General features: G+C 38.4%; 1 protein-coding gene across 1 annotated transcript in view; it reads left to right on the top strand.

Annotated features, from left to right (window-relative positions):
- The window catches only part of oprl1 (opiate receptor-like 1), an 81936-nt gene extending 58961 nt beyond the window's left edge, over nt 1–22975 (top strand). Inside the window, exon 7 of the mRNA XM_032560058.1 lies at nt 16160–22975. Within this exon, the coding sequence (XP_032415949.1) occupies nt 16160–16707 (548 nt within the window). The 3' untranslated portion in view covers nt 16708–22975. The remainder of the gene's footprint in view (nt 1–16159) is intronic.
- The last annotated feature ends 1196 nt before the right edge of the window (nt 22976–24171 follow it).

Here is a 24171-nt window from a genome sequence, read left to right as displayed (position 1 = left end):
GTCTTTGGAAAGCGATAGAGAAGACCCACATCTGTGTCAAACCGGCAGGCTGCTGTAACTTCCTTCAGGCTGCAGGCAGTCAGACGATGCTGAGCTCGTCTGTTTGGGTGGGAATCCAAATTTTAATTCAGACATTTCATGCCTTTCCACATATACAAGCAAATGTTTAAATATGAAATAAAGTTTCTCTCTCAGGGTAATTTCAGCTCCCGTCATCCAGCGCAAGCTAAAGATCCAGCCAGCAGCCGATTTTTAAACACATCACCAGAAGTTCAGTGTTCAGATTGAATTTGGTTTGAATTCATGCCGAATCTTTTCTAAAGACGTTAGCCTGCTGATCAGAAGCATTGTGCGTGTGAAGCTCTTCTGTGCCTCTCTATTACCACGCTGTGAATGATCAGAGGCTTTAATTTGCATCTTTCAGCTTGTTTCATCTCAGATGGAAAAGCAGTGACCTAATTTATGCTCTAATCACTGATGGTTGGATTTTATTATGTCAAGAAGCTAATAGTGTTTTTCATGGGTCTGGAGTTTTAATAAAGTCTGAATGAGGCGTTTTTTTCTTTCAGAGATGTGATGTTGAAGAACATTCCCTGAAAAGTCTTATGTAAATGTGGAAATATGGGACAGAGTCATTAAACATATATATTTCAATATATATCCATTATAAAAATTTTGTTTAATTTCTAAAGGACCAGCACTTCATTTCCACTTTAGCTTTTAAAATAAAGAAAAACATAAAACTTGGAATGTTATTTGTGGACGAGCCAAAAACCACCAAACGTAAAAACTGAGGAAGTTACTTTAAATGAGCAGTTTCCATCAACCTTTTCTAATGCAATACTTTAAAATGTGCATTAAAAATGATGATGAAAGCATGATGATTAACCAAAGGTTAATGCTACCAGCACAAACTATTTACTTTTCACTATTTGGTTAAAAGCAAAAGTTGCTTTTTTAGTTTCTGGCTCTCCTGTCAGTTGAAAAAAATCCACTATGGGTCACCAATGGAGAAAGAGCTGAAGCAACTAGTGTTTCTTTTAAAAAAATTTTTTATTGTTAGTCTTGTTTTTTCTCAAAGAAAATCATTTTAAGTATAATGAACTTCTGCGAGCTGTGCCTAAACCAAATTTTGGCAAATGAAGCAATTCATCATCGGGGATGAGTTGAAAACTCGCGACTTTTCTGCTAGATGACAGGCAGGGAAGTAATTCCTCGACATTAATCGAACAGCTCTCCCTGAACGTTCCTCCATCTTTCATTAACACCAATCAAGCCGTGTGAGGGACGAGGAATGGAATAAAGTCCCCGCTTAACGCCCGAAGGCTTCACGCAGACTGAAATGAATCAGGAGATCCAGTGAGGGATCAACAGCGCAGAGACAAGGCGAATGTGACTTTCATTTACTCTGGGCCATTACTTAAGGCTTAAACAGTAAAATGAGCCTGAAAGGCCATCAGTGATGTGGTGTGTGAGAGAATCCAGCACATTAAGCGTTCATTTGATTACCTCTCAGCTGACTGCTCTCTGCAGCCACTCCGGCTTCTCTGAACGTCTTTTCACGTCTAAATAAAACCCCAGAATTACGCCTTTGTTACCGGCAGCTGTGCTCAAACATTCAAGAGACGTTAATATACAAAAGAAGTGTCAACTTTTACGATCAGAAATCAGAAACTAAAACAGGAATGCTGAAGTATCAAACGGCGGCCATGTTTGATCCGTTGCCATGACCTTTCTCTGTGTCTGCGTCGGTTCATTTCAGCCTCCATTGAAATCTGAACCTTTGCTCCCATTTGGACTCTTTTCACTTCTCTTCTTTCAGCTGCTCTGAACAACTTCCAATGCGTAGACGCACCTGGGTCGTTCTCTCCACCTCCTGCTCTGTCTGTTGCAATGCATCGCCCCACTCAAGCACTGAAATATTTTGGTAGAGGTCATAAATATTAATGGCAAAGTCTAGCAGTGGAACCGATTCGTCTTCACACTTAATAAGCAGGGAGTGTGTGTGTTTGAGAGCTGTGTGTTTGCCTTATAGGGCTGTGTGAGTGCAGTGATGAGTATTTATGCGTTTGTGATCTGATTGTGCTGGCAGGCTTAGGAATCATCACAAACTTGCTCTTTCAGCTCGCAGATGGCGACGTTCCTCCTAAAGAGGCCCGAGCGTTCAAAGAATTCTGCTCAGTTTCCATGGCAACGGGCCGCCGAAGCCTTTCAAATGACCTTAAATGGGCAATATGTGAGATTAATCCAAAGACAAAGATGAGGACTGAGATATGTCAACAGTAGACGTGTAAACAGGGCCGTTAATCAGCTGTAGAGCTTTAAACAAAGCTGCTGCTGCGCCTGAAATACGGCGGCATAAATCGACTAGCTGGCACAGAACAAATAATCCAATTTCATTGTTCTTCTTACGCCATCTTACAAACTTTCATGGACACGCGACATGTGTTCACAGCTTGACAACTCTTAAAGTGACGGCGTTCCATTATTCACGTTTTCAGTGCTTTAGTTAGGCACGTTTACGTTAATGTTTGTTCACACCTGTGAGCAACGAGGAGACAATGCAGCTGAAAAATACGAGGGAAAATAACGTCCATAAATACAGGAGATAATTAAACGGGGATCTTGTTGGAGCAGCTTTGAGTTCATGCTGGCGGGATTTCCGGTACATTTTCTCGATCCTGCAAGTCCAGTGGTCAGTAGAGGAACTGTCGTGTTGGATCCTGTGTTCATGTGAAGATCAAATCTCAGCTTGAAAGATGCGGGCGCGCTTTGGGATGTTTCTTTTTTCAATCTGTTGCAATGCAGCTCCTCTCAAGCACAAGCAAACATACCTGAACTTTTCTCCTGACTGAAAAACAGTAAGATTTCCTCCTCCATGGCCATTGTTTTACATTTTCTCATTAATGACCCAAATATGGACTCCTGCTGGTCTATGTCTGAACTGCAGTTGTACTGAGAAATGTTGACTCTAATGCTTTTTACTCAGACGACTTGCTGCTTCTTTTTGTCGGCCAGAATTGGGTAAAAAAGCTGTTGTAAACTTTACTCTCTTATCCTTAGCACAGAAAACTTTGAAACTGACTCTGTGTTTTTACCTCCAAACTCAAAGTTCCCAAAGGCAGCTAGCAGAGCATGCTAACTGCAGCTAGCAGAGCATGCTAGCAGAGTCAAGGCAGCTAGCAGAGCATGCTAGCTGCCTTTAGCTTAACATCGTCCTGCTTTATCTTTTTTTTATTGTCAACTTTTTATGGAACTGATAATTTTTTCAGAAGGCATCATTAAGTGAAAGTGTTGCTGCAGGCTGTGTGTAGCTCCAGCAGTGCTAAGGGGCCCTCACACACACTGATTATGTCCTGAGAGCCGCTCTCATCTCCTCCTCTGGTTCCCACATCTCTCAATTACCTCTTTCCTCATCCAGGTCTAAAAGCCCGTTTATCTCCAGCCTGGATAATTTTTTTAATTAATTCTCAGTTATCCTTCTCTTTCTTTGAATGTGGAAATGTTTTCATTGTTTTTTACGTGAGATAAAGTCAATACTTGTAACGTTTGGAAAGTCATGGGAAAACAAAGCTCGGACTATTTTTGCGGTTAAATTAAGAAAGATGTTGGCGCTGGCTGGGAAAGGAGAGGTCCAGTAGTTAGATATTGATCCAGCTTCAGCCCGGAGCTGCAGCATAATCCCATCATCACTTTTATTAGTCTACTCTACAGCGGAGCTGGATCTGCAATAAGAACTCAGTTTCCCCTCCAGCATCGGCTTTCTTTATCTCATTTGCTCCGTCTTCTCATCTTGTTCTGTTTTCTGCTCAGCTGTCTGCTCCCTTCCCCTTCATTCTGCTTTTTCTTTCTTTATATTCAGCTTTATCTTCTTGCTGTCATTTCTACATCCCCTCTCACAGACTTAATCTCATCTTTTTATTACTTCCTTATAATGTGCTTATTGTCGAATGTCTCATTTTGTCCATTTCATTCTTAAGTGTAATGCTTTTTTTTTTTTTAGATTTCTCTATGACTAATTTGAATTCCTGCTAAATAATCAGACATTTGAATCAAATTTTGCCTTTGGCTTCCATTTAAACATAGCCTTATTTTAATTTCTTCCTCGATGCTGTTTTTCATATTTTTGCCATTTAATTTTTATAAAATTTGTATGGATTGGTTCTCTGGCTGCTACTGTGTCTGATACAGCAGGTCGATCTTAAAGCATAATGCCGCCTCATTCTCCTCCTCCTCCCTTCGTTGGTAAACAAACAAAGAGGCGGTCCAAACAGCCGGAGGGAAAGGCACTGCAGGACGCTCTGTGTAATTGGGGTCAAAAGCTTTGCCCAAGGACGCTGTGACAGTAAAGAGGCTGTAATCAACAGCCACCCTGCTGTCACTAGAAGATGATCTGACTAATCCAGCCAGGAAATTTGCAGAACATGAGTGGAAGTGTGGGGTTTGCTGAGTAGCACATCTGAGTCAGTCCTGCTGTCTGGAAAGATGCTGAAAGACTGATCTTCAATAAAGTAAACCATTCTCAATTGTATTTTAAACATTTTGATCTGTATGTCATATCGGTGTGATCTAGCTGCAGGGGAATATCACTCCAAATCATCCTGTCTGGAGAGCAGGGGCCTGCAGGTGCATGGGTGTTCACCAAACCAGTGAAGTCCCATGCAGAACTTTTTCAAGTTATGTTGACTTGGAAAAGACATTCAAATGTGTCACTATGAGAGTCCTGTGTGTGATACTCTGACAGTAAGCAGTGCCAGACCCCTTCGTATCGGCCGTTACGACTGACACCTCAGTTTGTTCTGCGTTGCCTGCAGAAAGTCCGACTTCTTTCAGGTGAGAGTTGGACTCCGCCAAAGTTTTCCCCTTTGTCAGCGATTCTGTTTGTAACCTTCAGGGAAGCAACTTCCATGTGAAACAAAGGTTCTTAGCAAGGTTACTATAGTGAACTAAAATAAACGAAATAACAAAAAACTGAAAAAGGACAATTAATGGGGAAAACCTAAAACTAACTGGAACTATGTGAAGTTTCAACCAGTCGTTTCTTCTGTGGTCCTCAGACCTCAATGCAGCCGTTATGGGTTCGAGTCCCGGCCCGTCGACTTGTCTTCCTCCTCTCTCACAACCTGCTTTCCGTTCAATTCACTGTCAAATAAAAACCACTAGAGCTGAAAAAAATAGGTAAATAAATAGAAGAATGTTGTGTGTTGCAATAAATCCTCCTGAGAATCTGTGGCAAAACTCGAAAATTGATATTCCCAGATAATCTTCATCCAATCTGACAGAGCTGGAGCATTTTTTGCAGAAGTCTCTGGATGTGCAAAGCTTGTAACTGATTGCAGCTGTGATTGCAGAAAATGTTGCTTTTACTGAGGGACCTGAATCACACTTTCAGATTTTATTTGAAGATCTTCTGGAGAACCACACATTTCTTCATGGTTCCTAAGGTGACAAACAGGAAAAAGGCCAAAGCATTTGAATACTTTTACATCACACAGTAATATATCATAGAAGAAAAGAACAAATGTTGAAAAAACGTTGGAAACTCTCCAGAGGAAGAGTGATGAAGGTTTGAATGGGAGAAGCTTCATGTTCATGCAGGAATCTGAAGCAGTTTCGGTCAGCGGCCATGATAGCAGCAGAAACATCCCTGACATGCTGCTAATGGGATATTTCTGCAAAGCTGCGCTCTGAAGACGGCCTGTTGAAGTGGGCCGCAGTGTTAGGACTTACTGAGCCAAATGTGTGACCTCTGGCTTTAGTGCTGGAGCCCCAGCATGCGTTCGTTCTTCCAGTTTCACCATGGAATCAAGGCCCAAGCATGGAAACTCTACTGAGCAAAGGAAACACCTTCACCAGTAATATCTTAGTTATGAGAAGTTACTGGTTTTCTCAACAATCATAATAAAAAAACAAAATGTTAATTTCATTTAAGCACCATGCCATCAGCAAAACTTTGAAGCTTTTAGGCATTTGACATTTACATTCTAAAACACAGCCACTGGAAATTGCGTTTAAAACTAAATTGTCCTTCCAGGTTTCTGCTTTTTATCTGAGTATAATTCTAAGAAATGTAGAAAAGGAAGATTACACCGCCTTTACAAATGTCACCTTTTTAATCCTGCTTTGGAAAATGTTTTTCTCTCACTTTGCTGGGCGTCATTTCTCTGAAAACATTTTCTCTGGAGTGTCAGACAAAGTGTTTTTGGTTATGTGCAATCTGTGAAGCACCTTGTGTGTCAGCCGGTGATTGTGCCGGTCATAACGAAGCGTCCTTGTTGTGGTCAAACATAACTTTACCTCCTGCTGGGTGTAAAGGTGTTTGGCAGCTGCAGGTGTTTGATAAATCTCTACTTTTGTTTCTGCTCTGACGGCTAAGCGTTGAAAAAAAAAAAAGTAAAATCATTGAACAATTAAGTCATTTTCTGCTTGTGGGAATCATCCACTTTTCTTTTAAACACTTTAGTAGCTTCCTGATGTGGTTTGTTGTCTTTTTTGTTTTACTGCCATTCTGGCTGTAATTTGAAGACAAGCTAGTCTCTGCTAATCTCCTTCCAAATTTACTATAATTCCAAAAGCAAGGTGTCAGTTCTTGTATTCTGTGCTTTGGATCCTGGCAGGTAATCACTGTTACCTTCTCTTGGCCATCCTTTGAATTCTTTTGTTCTTTTTCATTTTTGTCTGCATGATTACCGTGAGCCTGCAGCAGGATTCTCCCACAGTTTCAGAATCACAGCCCACCTTTTTGGAAATTGTTTGAAGCCATTTTTGAAACGACTGATTCGCTAAAGGGAGATTGCCTCCTTGTTGCCAAATGAGGCAGAGAAAGTGCCATAATAGTCGACAAGGAAATGGGTTTGTCGGCTTTAATGTTGGGGTTGTGAAGTAGCGATCGCTGATGTCACTGGAAACATCCAGAGAACCAAACAGTCATCTAATGCTTGGCAGTTGTCACCATCAAAGCATGTTGAAGACAGTTCGGTTAGTTCATATAGTAACATTTGACCACAAACGCCATTTCAAGACACTTTGGAAGGAAAAAAAAAGTGTGCAGAAAAATGTAGTCAAATCAAGTAAAGTAGGAAGCTCTAGTCCTGCAACATTTAGAAGAATTGCTGCTCAGTTCACCTGAAATGAATGTCTGAATTACCTCTGAATGTCATCAGGTTCTGCAGAGGGCTGGTGATCTGCTTTTTACTGGATTCAGGTGTGTTGGAGTGCAGTGGCGTATAAGCAGGAGCTCGTGGATACCGAAGTTAAGATCTGTGGGACATAACTCCAAATTATTCATGGAAAATTTGTGGCTGTTTTTCTAAAACATTCACATGAAACTGCAGCTTGGAAAGCTGAAATATCTTGACGCACCACTGACTAGTGTTTGCAAATCAGCCAATCCTGGTGCGCCCTTCACTTCTTTGGCGCCAATTGGCTGAACACCCAAGAGCATTGATAAGGTAGACTGTAGATGCTAGCTTCTATGGTAGTGATAAGACCGTTTCTCCTGTGTCTATTAATGCATATTAAGATATATTTTGGTGTTTGAATTACTAAAATAGGTCTAAGTGTTTTAGGGGGGTCTTAAGCATTTGCAGATTTTAGCTGTTTGCTGTTACATAAATATATACATTTAATTTCAATCCAATTTCAATACAAGACAGTTAAATTAGGTTTATACCACCATTTGTAAGAAGCCCTGATCCATCAAAATCTGTGACTTTGCAAAATCCTTCCTCATAACCGAACATCTAGTTTAGCCACGGGTATTTTCTTTAGTCATGATGGACCCTGTTATAGGAATCACACACTAAGGAATGTCCAGAGCATTTCAGTCAGCCTATCAGATTCTGAGCAGTTAATTATGTCTTGTCTATGGTTGACAGGTAGTTGTTTTAGATTTCTTGTTAACCTGTCTTAAAGCGTAAGAGATACTGGACCTCGGTTGGGTTGGTGGGAAAACCTATTTTTAAACCCAAAACCTGACAGGTGTGATATAAAACTGACTGAAATGGTTGTCAGTGTGGCCAGATCCTCTGTTGATGATTACAAGGCCAGAATAGAAACTAGGTTCTATTTCAGGCAAAAATCCCAAATGACCATCCAGCCTGTGAAAACCTTCATAGCAATTAATAATTATAATTAACTTTTCTCTGAATGACATTATTACTGTGTCACAATGTTTCTCTTCCTTTCTTCTCTTCTCCTCTTTTCCTTTCTTTTCTTTCATTTCCTTTCCAATCTTCTCTTTTTTTGTCTGTTTAATGAATTAAAAAGGTTTGGAAAATGTAACATGCTGCAGAGCTGTGTAGCAATGACAGCAAGTGGAAATATCTGAGATATTAAAAAATTATGATTCATAATAACCTTGATACTGTGATAGGTTTAATAATAATGGATTTTCTTTTTCAATCTAAAGATAATGCACACCTTTATGTGTGTGATGCAATGCAAACAGGCACTTTGTGCAGCTTTCTAAGTGTTTAGCAGGTTCCAGAGAGTCAGGGTGAGTCATTTTCAGAATCTTGTTTACAGTGAATTATTGCGGTAGGACACATACAACACTTCCACCAGAACTAATGGATCATTTCTGTCATCTTCTGTTTTTACTTTGTTTCCCAGCAGCACATTGTCCTTCAGCTTCACCAAAAGTCCCAAAAACAAAACTGGTTCTTAGTAACAAAACTCATTTTCACCCCGTCTAGTCAAAGCAGATGGGGTATTTTCAATATTTTTCTTATTTTGCTGTTTTTATCAGGTTTTGATTGTGATTCTGAGGCTGTCTGAGCTTTTTGGAAGCTGCCATGCTTGTTTCATATTTTCATTCGTCCTTGTTACTGATTTTTTTTTACTTTGGCAATGAAAGGTGAGCCATAATAAGTTAAACATAAAAAATCATTTCAAATCAAATTGAAATCTTTTAGTCTTGGTTGCACAAAATAGTTTTGATCTACAATGGGCAACCCCGATTTTTATTTGATTTGATTATGTATTGATTACTGATTAAGTACATTTTTAATTCTTTTTTACTTTTCTAAAGGAAGCACATGACTAAGTAGCCCTGAATACTTTATTAGTACAACTTCAATATTACTATCAACCATAAGAAGCCCAACAAGTTATTGAAAACTAACTGCACTAAACACATGGCAACAAAACAGCTGCTGAAACAAATCCCTATGTATTTCAGTGAACATTATCTCTTGTGATTTTGAAAACACTTCATTTTTTAAACTTTTTAAATGACAAATCCTGATTTGTCACATTCAGAAGTACAGAAGTAACATATTCTCAGGTGTTCAGGTGGACAGAGTGTTGCCTGGAGAAAATGTTTAGGCCGACACGGGAGGGAGAAAGGCTAAAAGGTGGAAATGAGAAGTAAAAAGGTAAGTGGACGTGAAAGCAAGAGTAAATAGGCTGAACAGAATGTTGCTGTGCTCTGATTAAATGTGAAAGAAAGGAGTGAGAAAGGAAACTTCCATGTCAAAGATAGAAAAATGTCTTAATATGAAGAAGAGTTCAGAAAGATATCAACAAAATGTGTTGAAGCTACAAATCGCTCAAACTATAAAGAAAAAAAAAGCAAAAAGAAAAAACTAAAATGAAAAGAAAGAAGAATAGTGAAGGAAGAATGTTCAGGAAAGACTACCAGGAAGTGAAAAAAGGAAAAAATAGGAGGGTGATAAGACACAGACAATGTCACCACAAATGCTAAAAATCACATTAACCTGAAGGGGTGAAAGAGGCAGCAGGACAGAGGTGTAAGTGTGAGGGACAGAAAAAGAAACTGATAGGTCTGATCCACGGGTGAGTAGAGTAGGAGGGAGCACAATCAACCAAGTGAAAAGAAAATGAAGTGGAGAGCAGCAAAAAATCAGAGGGAAAGAAATAATCCTGGCCGGTGGAAAATCAAAAAACGGAAAAATACAATAAATGGAAAAGAAAAAAGGAAAGAAAGAAAGAAGTGACGAGAAGTTGAGAATCGCCTGCTGTGAAATGGAAACCAGAAACTATAAGGTTATTCAAGGTTCAAGGTTATTATGAATCATAATTATATAGATATATATAGATATTTCTATATATAGATATATAGAAATATCTATATATCTATATATATATAGATATATATATATATATATCTATATATATATATATATAGATATTTCTATATATATATATATATATATATATATAGATATATAGATATTTCTATATATCTATATATATATATATATATATATATATATATTGAGTGATGCTGGAAAATCTCTGATTTCTTGCACAAGGCAGCGTGTGTAACTACTTACATAAATCCATTATGTTTTGCTGCTGAAAGACTCTTGACTCTGTGTAGCACCATCTGCATGATTTCAGATTTACACATCTTTGCTGACAACTTTCTAGGCTGGTCTGAGATGTATCTATACCAGCAAATATCAGTTTAAAGAGCCCATGATGAATGTTGCCTTCTGCCTTCAAACGCAAAGTGTTTACTCACTGACAGCAGATCAAATATATCCCTGCGTCGGTGGCAGCAGCAGAAATTGTTTTTGCTGCAGGTGAAATGTGGGAGCAGTGCCGTTTTGTTGTTGTTGTCGGTGCAATAAAGTGATCATTGTGATGTTTGGGCCTTGAGGGCCGGGCCGAGATGCAGACGAGAACTTGGGATGAGCCTGGGGAAGGTTTAATAAAGATAAGTCCCAGAATAAACCCAGAGGGAGCTGAACTATAAACTCTATGTTTCCTTTCAATTCTCTCATCACTTTTGAAAGAACTTTTAATAATATTGCAAAAAAAATTTAAAAATAGTTTCTATTTACTGAATTTTAGTGAATCAATCTAGTATAATTTCGTCAGTTGTTGATGCTGTAATAAACGAGATGTAAAGGTCAGAAACTAGAAGGAAATATGGAGTCTGACCCTCTGACCTGGAGGTCTGGACATTGTGCCTCTGGTAAGGCACAGACCCTCCAGTGGATGGTCCATTACATCAGAACCGTCTCTCCTTTAGCAGCATTATTATTATTGTTCTTTTCTTTGGAAAAGCCAAAAACCACTTTAAATGTGCATGAATTTTTTTTGGGGGGGGAATTGAAGAAGTTATATTGGATTTTACTTTTTCCAATTTGACACTTTCAAAATCTGAACAAAAAACATTGAATGGAGCACCAGTACAGATCTGAGATTATAAACTAAGAGAATAAAAGACAAAACTAAACCAAAGTAACTTAATTAACAGCAACATGAAGAAAAATAAACACGAAAGAAATGATTGGAAGACCAAAACCCAAACAGCAAAGCATCATGACCTCTACATCTCTACCTTTAACATACTTTCAGCCAACTATATGCCTAATAAATGATTGGACAAACTCTGGTTTGGTAATAAAACCGTAGAACCGGTTTTGTAGAAACAACCTTGGCCTGCAATGATCAGTAGCAGAGAGAAATTTCTTTCACTTAATATCAGATGTTTTTATAAGTGAACAATGTGCCTGTTGCTGCGACAGAGAGCGAAGGCATTAATAATTCAGCCTGCACATTTTTTTACCATGTCATTGGTTCAACCGTCTCTGTTCCTCCAACAAGACAAACTAGAGGAACTGGACTCACAACATGAAGCCTCAAAGATACACATATCAACGTATGGAAGTCCAGAAATGTCTCTATAATCCTCGTACAATGTGGGAACTCTGTGTTGTCAATGGTGCATCCATTTCCTCTGCAGCATCTGGTAAACCTGCTGGAGCTCTGCATAGTTCTCCTCCTTGCTGCTTAATTTGTCAAATCTTTGCTGAAACTTCTCTGGAGAACTTTTTATCAAAATTTGTTCTCGTGTGAATGACCCAGTCAAAGTAGAGACATATTTATAGCATGCTATGTTTTGTGGTTGTAACATAAAACATGGAAAAATGTTTCAAAGAAAGACATCTGCAGCTCGTCAAGTTCACCTTTCCTTATTAAGAGTTTTTATGCAGCTGAAGCGAATGTGAGGACAGTTTCCTGTCTGAAGTATTGATATGCTGACAAGCTGTCAGCGAGAATCTGAGGAAAACCAGGACCAAATTGCTGACCATTAACCGAGCTCCTTCTGAAGGCAGAATTTTGAAAAACGTCAGCAGCGTTTGAGAGGAAGCCATTCACAGACAAGTGAGATTGAAAAGATGAAACCAAGACAGAAATTAAAACTGACATCTCCACTCAACATCATACATTTCACTGGCGTCGTTCCAGATTTACTTCATTTCTGCAGATTACGCCTCTGCATTGGGAAACTGCAGCAATGCTTGCTCTCATATCTGACTTGACCTTTATAAATATGGATTATTAGCCCACATGCATCAATACTGCCATTGTATCTGCCGGTGCTGGTAAAGTTTAATTTTTAAAGCCTGCATTGTGCTCCTCGGAGGACGTGGTGATAGCATCTATAGCTATTTTTTTCCCCCTTTTTTTAATAAAACGGACGCCACAGCTCCATGGAGGTGGTTATCACCCGTCCTTTCACACAGACTTTAACTGTGCTTTTGATCAATGGTTGGAACGTGGCAATAATGGAGCCTGGGCTTCCATTTTTAACAGGAACACCCACACACTATAAATCCTGAGCACTTGTGGCCCGGTGAAATGCAACACATAAAAACATCCAGCAAATGGAATAATGGATCATGGTTTCTTTTTTTTCTACCAGTTCCTATTTCCGATTGATTTGATTTTATCTCGACTGCTTTGCAGTTTATTCCGCTGCGTTTTGTGGGCGTCTGGGCTGCCTTATCGGCCATTACTGCAAATACGGCCAAATGATTTATTTCACAATAAAAATAATGCTTCAAAACTGATATGTGCAACATACATGCAAAAGCTTATAACTTTATTTGGAGAAATACAGCCTACTTTAACATACAATATTCATTCATGCTTGATTTCCTAAAGGATTTGGGGAAACACTTATTACAGGATGAATATTCTATTAAGAGGATCAGAGATGTTAAAAATCTGTCTGCTAATGAGCTCTACGACCAAAAATAATGTCTCTCTTGCTTTTCTTAAGGCTTATGGTTAAGACATGAAATGCAGGCTAAAGCAGAACTTAAAGCAAATCTTCTCATTGATTGTCTGAAGATGAGTATGTGTGGGAGGTTTTCCCTCCTCCTCATTTATCTTAAGCTGCCGATGCAAGAAAATTATAAACTTTTGCTCTAGGCAGCTTTAACTTTAACTTTGCCTGTGTGGAGCACTGTGTGTTTTTTATCAAATGTAACTTTTACAGTTTTTTATGGTAAGCAAAAATGTTACTCTCCAGATGTTTATTTACATGTAAAAGACAAAAACTTGGTTTTTATGTGTTCAGCATGTTTAAGAGTCAACATGTAGGCGTTAACTACCAGAAGTAGGATTTAAATCTCATGTAATGAGATTGTTTTTTTTTTTGTTTACAGAGATATAAAAATTGTTATAGTGAGTTTTATATCTGATTAAAACCAAAATATATTCTCCCTTAAATGAGGAAGTCGTAACAGTAAAATAGGAACAGCTGGCAGGACGTTTGAGTGTTCGTCCTCCCTTTTTAAGAAGTCACAATCTGTCAGGAATTTATTTTCACAGTGGCTACAGAAAGTATTCACTCCCATGGATGTTTTACACATTTTATTGATTTACAAATCCATCATGATCAACAAAATTTTGCTTTTTCCACCAAAGTATTTACAAAATTCTTAATGTCAAAGTAGAAACTTGTCCACAAAGTGACAGATAAAGAAAAACATGCTCAATCATAGCATATTTCCAAAAATAAATCCGTCAAGGTTGAAATATTTTCATTGAAGGTAGAATTTGTAGAATGCTGGAACATTTCATCACTTCCTTTACAGCAGTCAGTTTCATCACAATCTGTTTTGCTTTCCGTCGCTCCTCCCTGCTCTGCTTTCCAACGCCGACATCCCCACTTGACCTGAGCGGTGTTCATCATCACAGTGTGTGTGTGACTCTGCCTTGACAAACGCAGCTTCTGTGGCTGTGTGTTTGTGAGATTAAATTGATTTACCTCGGCACTTTTATGCAAAGTGACTTACAAACGAGGAGCACTCTGGAGTATGCAGTGCTTCATTGCATTAAATGAGTTTGGAACCACCTGCTGGTGGAGAAAAGGTCTGGATATGTTTTTGGGTGGGATCTTAAATACTGGATGTAGTACAGGCAGAACTCAAACTATGATTCATGTTTATGTGTCAATAGTTATGTATAACATGTTTAGTTAAGATTTGCTCCTTCATGGCAACAAGTGATGGTTTCTCCAGCAATCAGTGGTTATGAGAGGAAAGTTTCAGCAGCAGGTTACTGTATACTCCCTTCTTTGGAAAACAGAGAAAAGCTGAGACCTGGACGCCTTTTATAACCATAAAAAACATTTTAAATATCCTAAATAATTCCATAAAGTAGCATGATGATGTTCCATATTTCAACACATTAGAAACACGTCTGCAGTAATTGCAGGAAGCAAATAGCTACCTGTTTTTTGGTGCCTGAGGAATGTAACAGAGGAGAAACTTTAACACTGAACAGCAGCAACAATATTGTCAAAAAAGAAGTAGCAAACAGAAATGTTGTTAAACTTACTGCTAAAGGGCAGCAATAATGACCAAAGTTAAAAATAAACTCCGTGTTAGCATAGGAGCTAGCATTAGCGCAGAGTCCTGGGTGGAGAGCTGAAGCTCAAAACTAAATGTCATCCTCATGTTGTACTTTCCACTTTGACTAGTCGCATTCCTTAGACTGCTAAATATTGTAGAGTGTCTTTTAGTTGACATATTGAGTCAGCAAGGTAAAATGTAAGTATGAAAGTTGTTTTAGTATGCTGCCAGAGTACAAAACTCACTAAACAAAGTCAGCAAATGACGATATGATGTATTTTTGGTTGTCTCTGAGTTTATGCCCTCCCCACCCGGAAAATGTCATAATGAATCTCCTACAAAGTCAGATATTAGAAAAAGTTTGATTATGTACCAATGTACACAAGATATGAGGCCTTACAAATGTTTTGACACTGGCGATTTGAACGAGTTAGCCCCGCATTGTCTCACCTGAGTGGACAGGACTTATTGAGAGTCGCCAACCTTTCTTTAACATTATGCAGCTGTTTGATGTGCAACACAACACCTGGTCACAGCTGTGATGCGGTCATACTTTCATTGGATGCTGAAAAAACGTTTGACCTCTTTAGGGCCCTTACAAGTGTTTAACTTTGGTCCTAAATTATAACTTTCCCGACAATATATATATTTTCATATGTATGTTTCAGCAGATTCTTATGAAAACATACCTGAATCTGAAGAATCCACCTGAAATAATAATAAAAAGTACACAAGTGGTACCAAAAGTTATAGTTCTTGAATCTGTGTCGAACTTTTGCATAACTCAAAGAGGCAGCAGAGCAAAGAAAATACGATGGATCATTTTATAAAGGCATAAAACATACAGAATTATTGCTAGTGTCTTATTTTACACAATTTCAGCTTTTTTCTTGCTCTATCATTACTTTCTTTAATCAGAGGATTCTGTTAGCAAAATTCCCATAGCCACATTTAAAATTTGTCTTTCTTTCTCCTCATCCATAATGTTCTTTTTGTGTTTAATCTTAATTCTTCAATGATTCAGACAAATTTCTTTCCTTGTCTTCCTTCCTCAGGCATTTACTCTTCATTCTTTACAGCAAAGTGTTTTTGATTAAGCTGATTAAACCGACTCCAGTGAATATTGACTCCTGTCTGTGTTCGTTCTTCCATAACTTTTCTCCACATTATCTCAATCATTATGTCCTTTAGCTGGTGATTCTTTCCTGTTAACAGAATTCTGGCAATAATGGACACATTATGATTCAGAAAATTCAAGACACTTCTATAAAATACATTGTGAGTTGATGTTCTGCTGTAGAAAGGCAGCACAGTCCGAACTGGAGGAATTACACCTGCAATACCCAAGCAGAGCTGTTCTTTCAGTCAGACATTTGACACCCTGGACGGATTTTCTGTTATGGGAATCGTCCTCTAAATTTATGCTTAACATCTTAATTTTAGTGAAATAAAAAAATCAGAAATGCTGAAACTTTTTGCAATTTCGCAAGTCATATGTAACCGTGTTTCTCTTCCTTCATGTTTATGTTTGCTTGCAGGTACTGAGTGCATTTTGGTTTTCAATGAACCAAAGGATCAGTGGGAACCTATTTTTGGCACCTGCGTCTTCCTCTTCTCCTTCCTCATCCCCATGGCCATCATCAGCATCTGCTACAGTCTGATGGTAAAACGCCTTCGAAATGTTCGCATCCTGTCCGGCTCCAAGGAAAAGGATCGCAACCTGCGGCGCATCACCAGGATGGTCCTGGTGGTGGTGGCGGCGTTTGTCGTCTGCTGGACGCCCATCCACATCTTGGTCCTGGCTCAGTCCCTGGGCTTCATTCTGAGGAGCATGTACGCCGTGGTCATGTTTCATTTCTGCATCGCTCTGGGCTACATCAACAGTGGTCTGAATCCCGTTCTCTACGCTTTTTTGGACGAAAACTTCAAGCGCTGCTTCCGTGAGTTCTGTCAGCCGTCTCCGTTCCGCCTTGACACCCAGCAGTCAGGCAGAATGAGGAGCATCGCCAGGGAGGTGGCAGCGGCCTACAGCTACAAGGGCGGGGACGGCGGGAGGCCTGGTGCGGGAACGGCGAATCCAGCATGACTAGGCGTGGAGCTTCCTTTGGTGGGGGTCGTCCCCACGCAGAGGGGAGAGACTCATGGGACAGGGAACTCCAACACAGAGCTAACTCAGATCACGGCTCTCTAGCGGCACGAGCCCTCCCGCCCCCCAACTCGCAGACTGGCATGGGGCGGGGGGGAGGGGGACGAGGAAGATGAGTTTGAAAGGAAAAGAATTTAGGAAAGATGTTACGAACACAACATCTACAGGCTCAGAGAGCCTAAAAATACCAACTACTTCGATGGGACAACTGCTGGCTGTTGTTGGTTTGAGGTGCTTGACATGGACGGAGCTCAGCTGTTGCCCTAACTGAGCAAAGTTACACCTGGTGGTGCATTTTAAACAAACCTTAAGACGTTCTGCTTAAGGAGTCAACTTTGATCACAAAACCAGTGTCAGTATCTTAAGGTTTTGGTTTTTAGCTCAAACCTTCATGGGCACACACTAAAGGAGTCTGCTGCTCCTCCACATAACTGCCAAACCTTCTGGTTATAAACTCACATTTTGAGAAAGCATTTGAACAGCAGCATTGGTAGCAGCTACGGACACCAAATCTGTGAAACTATCCAAGCACTGCTTTGGTTATAGAGGAAAGTAAAACAGCAGCGGTTGACGTGCAGATCGGCTCTCTAGCAGTGAGAACCACAAACTGAAGGCTGCTAAAGAAAACTCTGGTCAAAATGTGAAACGGAGTATTCATCACTACTGTGTGCTACAGCCTTCCAAGTTCATGTTTGGTCTGAAGTACTTTCCATCGTTAGTGTTGGATGAAAGGCCTGCAGTGCTCTGCTGTCGTCAGCAGAAGGCCGTTGCTGTTAAGGTCTTATTAAGAGATGTTTATGTTTTGTTGGGGCGTCCTGAGCTTTTATCACACAGATTTATGACAATGGAGTAGACTAGAGGTTGGATTATAAATGTGTTTTCCAATGAATTGGGTTAATATTAGAACAAAGTGAGGCTACTTATTATTGAACTGTTAGGTCACATGATTGCCATTAGTCTTATAAACCAAATCTTTCAAGGTATTTAGAAAAACAAAAGCCTTAGGAATGTTGTTGTTTACCAAGTTTGAGAGTTTCTTTCTTTTTATGACACAGCAGAGAATATAAAGTGCTTTGGGTGAAGGTTGGGTGGACCAGGTGTTGATCTTACTGTGGACCTTGCATAGCTTTTAGAAAACTTAAGTTCTAAGGTTTACCTTGTGCTATATAGCAATTGATTTGGAACTGATCCATTGAAGTGGACAAAATTTAGAGAAACAGCCAACAATCTGAAAAATTTGATTTGCTAACAATCCCAAAAACGTCCAACCAGTTGATCCCCAAATGACCCTGAAAACATTTCAGCCAGAAAGATGAAGCTAAATATGAGATAGACCCTACGGCTGCAATTTGGAAAAAATTTCACAGTGTATTATTTTGTGTTTTCAATCTTAAAGACATAAATTTTGATATCTAACATTGCAAACATTACCTGCTGTACTTCAGTCCATGGAGACTGATGTGGCCCTGGTCACCCTGAGGCAGAAAATAATCAACTAAAAGCAAAGACTGAGACTGAACTACATGATTTGGGGTTGGAGCAAGGTTATAAATAGTTTTATATATTTATGTTATTATCCTCTATGAATCAGAATATTTGACTGAGATGATTTTGCTGGGTCAAATCTGAATGGACTCAGATTATTACAGTGTCACAGGCATGTGCTTTGCAAATTAGAGCTGCAATTGTGCAACAAACAAATGATATTGTATTCTGTTACCTGGATTAAAAACATGCTATTTTTGTGGGGGATTTTATTTGACTAACCTGTTTTGTAAATTAGATGTAACATTGGATTCAGAAACATAGCTACTTATTTGGAATCGGCATAAAATAGGAATGGTCAGAATCTACAAGCCAAAACCTGTAAGAAAATTGTTTATATTAGTTTTTTAAGAAAATCCAGAAATTTACAGCATAAGGATTTTTTTTATTATGTTCATCTAAAACTTTATGACTAGATAAGACAAAATATCAAAATAAAAGTTACACAAAGAGGATGCTGGAAAAGCTTGGATAAAGGAATGTGTGGGAATACAAAGGCTCAGGAAATCCTGTTTCAACACCACTAGCAGGTTTAGATCTCGTCCAGATTCGCTCTGCGGCTGACGTGAGGCCGAGGCGTTTTAGACACACCAGGCCCACACATGACACAGAAAATGCAATCACAGATTTGTTGAAACTAATCAGTTCTGATGATCTGAGTTGCTTTATTTTATTTATTTTTAATTTTTTGAAGTGTAAAGCTGCTCAGGTCTGGGGTCGGGTTCTCGGAGTGTTTAATGTGAACCCCAATGCTGGAGTAGCATTGACCCCAGGCATCATGAAGGGGTCGCAGGGTTCTGACCCCATATCAAGGGACAAAGGGGCTCTCTCTCTTTATCTATCTCTATCTTCTTGGTGTAATAAAGTGGAAATCAGCCCTGAAACATTGATTTTAGAAGATATTCTCATAATTTTTGATAGTTGCAGAATGTTGTGACTGGATGCTACTTTCTTAACTTATATTTTTGGGAACGTGTGACATCACTCATCTATGACAACAGGGAAGAGTCACAGCAGACCCGGGAGAGATCAGAAGCTGCATTTCCATTAATCATGAAATTGCACAAATTGAAGTTATAAAAATAAATTTGCTTCTTACATGGAAACACACCAATTTAGCAAAAACTAATTTTTTTCGATAAAAACCTTTGGCGCTAGGATGAAAACAGATTTATTTTGCAAAACATCACATGAGCCACGTGATCAAAGTTGTGTGTCATTCGAACATGTTGAATCCATAGATCTGTAAAATCGATTGCAATTTTCCCAAAACACTGCATATGTAGCCACCAGGAAGTAATTTGTCGCTCCATTTCCTGAATAAGATGCAGACATCTCCTCTGATTGGCTGATGATGATGATGAGCGTTAGCATCATGACTGAATTCTGAAAATATTTACTGTTTACATCTGTCACTGCCATGACATTTCGTGTGAACAAGCTTATTCACATTTGATCTTAATCTCATTTCTTATTTAATAGAAACACAGCAATTGTGAATTTGTGTTTTTTTAACATAATAGACAAAGATTTGCGCTCATCTGTAATGGAAACGCAGCTACTATTGCAGGGAAACACAAAGACAAAACAACCATGCACACCAGACCATAAGTAAGAGTTGAATGCTTACATGCATCTTCATTTGGGAATGATCTGCTGTTTGCATGGAAAAGCCACACAGAGAACATGCAGACTCTGCACAGAAAAGGCCATTCTGAGACTGGAACTAGCAACTCGCTTGCTAAAGGCCGGAGCCACCATGCTGTCTGAATAACAAGCTTAATGTGAACATTGCTTTTGTTCCTGTGTTGCCTTTCCTCTTTTAAAATAAATTTAGCTTAACTTTCCTACAGAGTTTTAAGAGATACACTCTTAATTTGTGAGAAACTGCCTGTGGGTTATTGCTGGATCTGTATTTGTAGTTTTGTTGACTTTTTTTTTTTGATATTGCTAACAAATTTGTACCCCTTTGTTGCTCTGTGTTTGAGGATTTACCCAAGCAGATGGATGAAGACTGTTTCCTAATTTTCATCCTTTCTTTTACTGCAGTTTTACTGAAGTAGTTAATGGTAGCTGTGGACTGTCCGAGCTTTAACATGCTACATGTGCTTTGTACGTCTTAGGGCTGGTATCCCCTTTAAAATCTTTGTCACTTCATGTAATTTCTGTAAGAGTGAATTTCTGCAAGATGTCTTTTTTTCTTTCATTATCCTTGACTGGCCTGTTGTCATTAGAATCAGAGGACTGCAAGCTGAGCTATTTTCCTGTTGCACACAGTGAGATTATGGTTTGCGAGTAATTCGGCTGTTTGTTAAAAAAAAAAAATTCTGCTCTTTGCTGCAGACGATTACCTTTTATTTGATTCCATAAACGTACATTGCCTTAAATATCAAGTGAGGTCTGTTATTGAAGCTTGCTCTTTGGCTGGATACAATTTGTTCTAGTATTTAATGGTGCTTTGCGGCTACTTTATAGCGGTCCTGACCCGTATTCATAAACCCTCAGAGAATAGCAGGAGACTGGCCCAAAAAGAAAGACTTCGGCTTTGCTAAAATCGAATCTAAAGCACGTCCCAATTTTATTAACTAAAAACTTTATCCTCATACAGGAAAACTGCAGAGTCGCCGTGTCATTGCCCTTTGTGGGTCACAGACAGTAAAATCAGCCTTTCTGTTGAATGATCATTTAAGTTATTAATGTGAAGATCAATAAAAATTGATTTTTACGTAAGAACATTAGACACGCTCTATGGCTCCTGACATTTACATTTGTTAAACATTTTCTTGTTCTGCCTCCAGTTTTATTCTACTTAACATTGATTGTTTACAGTGAATATTTTAAATTCAGAAAGTTTTTGTTTTGTAAATCATATTTGCTTTTAAATAATCAGGCCTGAAGAAACACTTCAGCCTTTCCCTCTGAATTGGGGTTCTACAAAGAGGTGAGGAAGCAGGCAACATCCTACCCACAGTAGATCGCCCTGTTAAGTTAGCTGTAAGTAAAATGTATTAATAAAAAGGACCATTTGCTGTAAAACATTAAAATACAACAAAAGAGAAACAAAATACATACTGAAAAATGCATAACAAGAAAATGTGAATATGAGTTTTCTTGCTAACCGTTAGTCAGCGTGCAGTCAAGATGAAAATTAGGATTAACTTAATCTACAAAATGTTTAGATTACAAAAAATACTGTACAAAAAAGTTCTTTGATAATAAACTATTTTTTTTATTTAAATAAAAATTGTATATCAAAATCATTTTTAATCTTCTCAAAGTGTGAAATATTTATTGGCAATAGAGCAACAATTTCTGATCAGCTTCTTCCATATTTGCATTTATATTTTTTAATGATGGGTATATGGACACCTAAACTTTTCAGTAAAAATTTATTGTTTTATAGCTACTGGCTAATTGAATAACTGGTAGAAAATCACTAAAATGTGTTTAGAAGTGTTAAAAGAGCTTCTACTATTGTAGATTGCTTTCCTGCCTATAAAATTGTTAATGTCTGCTTACATTTGACTCAAATTTACCAAAGCTGGAGCGTCCATGATGATAAAGTTTGTCTATTATGAGAGTTTTATGAATACCGGTCATCTTTTTTTACAACCTAGACAATTTTTTAGGAAAACTAGTCGGAGTATCAAGAGTCCCTCTTTATGAAGACGTGTCGCATCGCCGCTGTGAGGCTCTTTGTGCTTAACTGTAACTGTTAAAACTAAAGAAGCAACAATATTTTCTAAAATTGTTTGGTGTGACTTCTTTGTAGCAGGTCAGTCTGAGTCGGCGGAAATCCTCGTTTCCTGGGGAAGTAAGCATCACCTTTCTGCCTCTTGACTCTGTATAGACATTTGAAAAGAACATTCTCAATGTAAAAGAACCATGACCTCATCATCCGTATAATATACATGGTATTTCGCTTGTTGTTTTCGATGTAAAACTGTCAGCATCTGTAATGATTCTACATTGTTAGCTCTTTGCGTCAGAAAGCAGGGAACTCGCTTTCGTTTGTTTACATCCTACAGACCACATGAATGTCAAAAGAAATCTTGTTTAAAATCTATTTCTAAACAAATGTTGGTGTTATTATAATATTGAGTACCAAAAAAGAGTATTTCCTAAGTGTTTCTGTTGTGTTCTTTCTTATGCTCAGAAAGTGTCTGGTATCTATCAGTGCGTTTCTTGTGGACTGCATTCTGCTCAGTGCCTGAGTCGTGAATTCCCAAAGATTGGAGAGAATGCCTCTCAAAAGTATTCACACTGCCTGAAATTTTACGGATTTTGTTACGTTACAGTCACAAATGTCTGGATTTAATTGTGAAGTTGAAGGAATTAATTTCTAATGTTTGGACAAATAAAAATCAAGGACAAAATTGCAGATTAAAACTTTTGTAATCAAGACTGAATGTTAACGTTCTGTTATTTGTTGCATCTGAATATGTGCAGAATAAATCGGTCACAGCTTCTATTTTTTCTGAATCTCATGACTCCGGCACTGAGCTACATAAATTTACTTGTTGCTGTTTTCTGCATACAGCAGAATGAACAACTGTGCTAGCTGGCTTGTTAAACACGCAGTAAGAGTTTTTTGCTGAAGCTTGAATTTAAATTGTATATTTTTCTTCGCTTATGAAATGAATAAATAAGTAAACAAAGACAATAAGTTGGTGGTTTGCCATTTTCTGGGATGCATTTACAACAGCAGTAATCAGCCTTAACATTTCCACACATGCAGGTTTTAGACGTCAGGACAGGATCAGTGGGTCTGCAAAGGCACAAGTTAGCAGAGCATTTACTTTACTCTGCTGACACCATTTTAATTCCTTATTTTGATTTATAAGCCTAGGCCTCGAATCAGTTGATGTAAAATCTGTTTATATAAGCAAAGTCATTTTAACTTTCTCTTCAAATGGGAAGAAAACCTGTCTATTTCAGCAGTTTTATTTATCAACTGCGATAAACCAATTGTAGAAGCCAAACATGAAGTTCTGACTTATTTGCATTCCAACTATTGGATTTCATGCTTTCTTTTCATTATTATTCTCCTTGATGGCTGAAAAAGATTTTTAAAAACTTCTGAAAATTTGCATGAAAAATTCAGAAAACCTTACAGACCTGGTTTCCCTGAAGAACCAACACGAAAAGCTAGAAAATAGCAAAGAAAATTATATAATTCAAAGCCATTAATGGCTTGGTTATAAAAAAAAGAAGCTAGCATTTTCTGACATGTAAGTGCAGATTAGACATTATGTCACTCTGTCCAATGAAACACATCATCTTGATGCCTGTGAAGCAAAAACAAAAGACAATTTTCATTGTCTTCTGGGGTGGATGGATGGTAATTCTGACAGTAAAATGACGCCTCTGCTTAACAGGAAGTTCTAAATATTTGAATGTGATGTCTTGCTATGAAGTGAGCAATTTCTGACATCAACTCTGGAGCAAAAGTGAAAGAGCAGTAGAGTTAAAACAGAAGGAAGCAGGACAGAAGACCAACTGAATGGACTCAAGCCTTTGAAGAACAGAAGTCAAGTTTATTTGTAAAGCACATTCAGATTGTAGTTTTCATCTAAAAACTACAATAGTAGTGTAACCCCCATAAACTATGCTGATCTGTCTGTATCTTTAATGTGTTTGTTTGTTAGTTCTTAGAATGTCCTGTAGAGGGCACTAGACCCACATTTCTCCTGTGTCGGTACGAGAAAAAGAGTAAAGAAGAGGGAAGAAGAAAAAAGAAATGGCAGACTAAGCACATTTCAGCAGAAGTAGAGAAGTTACTACGCATAAGTGCTGCTGTGATATGAAAGAAATCTGTTTATTTTGAACTGGATGATGTACATTCTGTTCTGAGAGTTC

This window comes from Xiphophorus hellerii, chromosome 1, assembly GCF_003331165.1.
Source record: "Xiphophorus hellerii strain 12219 chromosome 1, Xiphophorus_hellerii-4.1, whole genome shotgun sequence".
In the NCBI taxonomy this organism is placed as follows: domain Eukaryota; kingdom Metazoa; phylum Chordata; class Actinopteri; order Cyprinodontiformes; family Poeciliidae; genus Xiphophorus; species Xiphophorus hellerii.
Note: the sequence above shows the minus strand (reverse complement) of the source record. Positions and strands in the feature narration are given on the sequence as shown.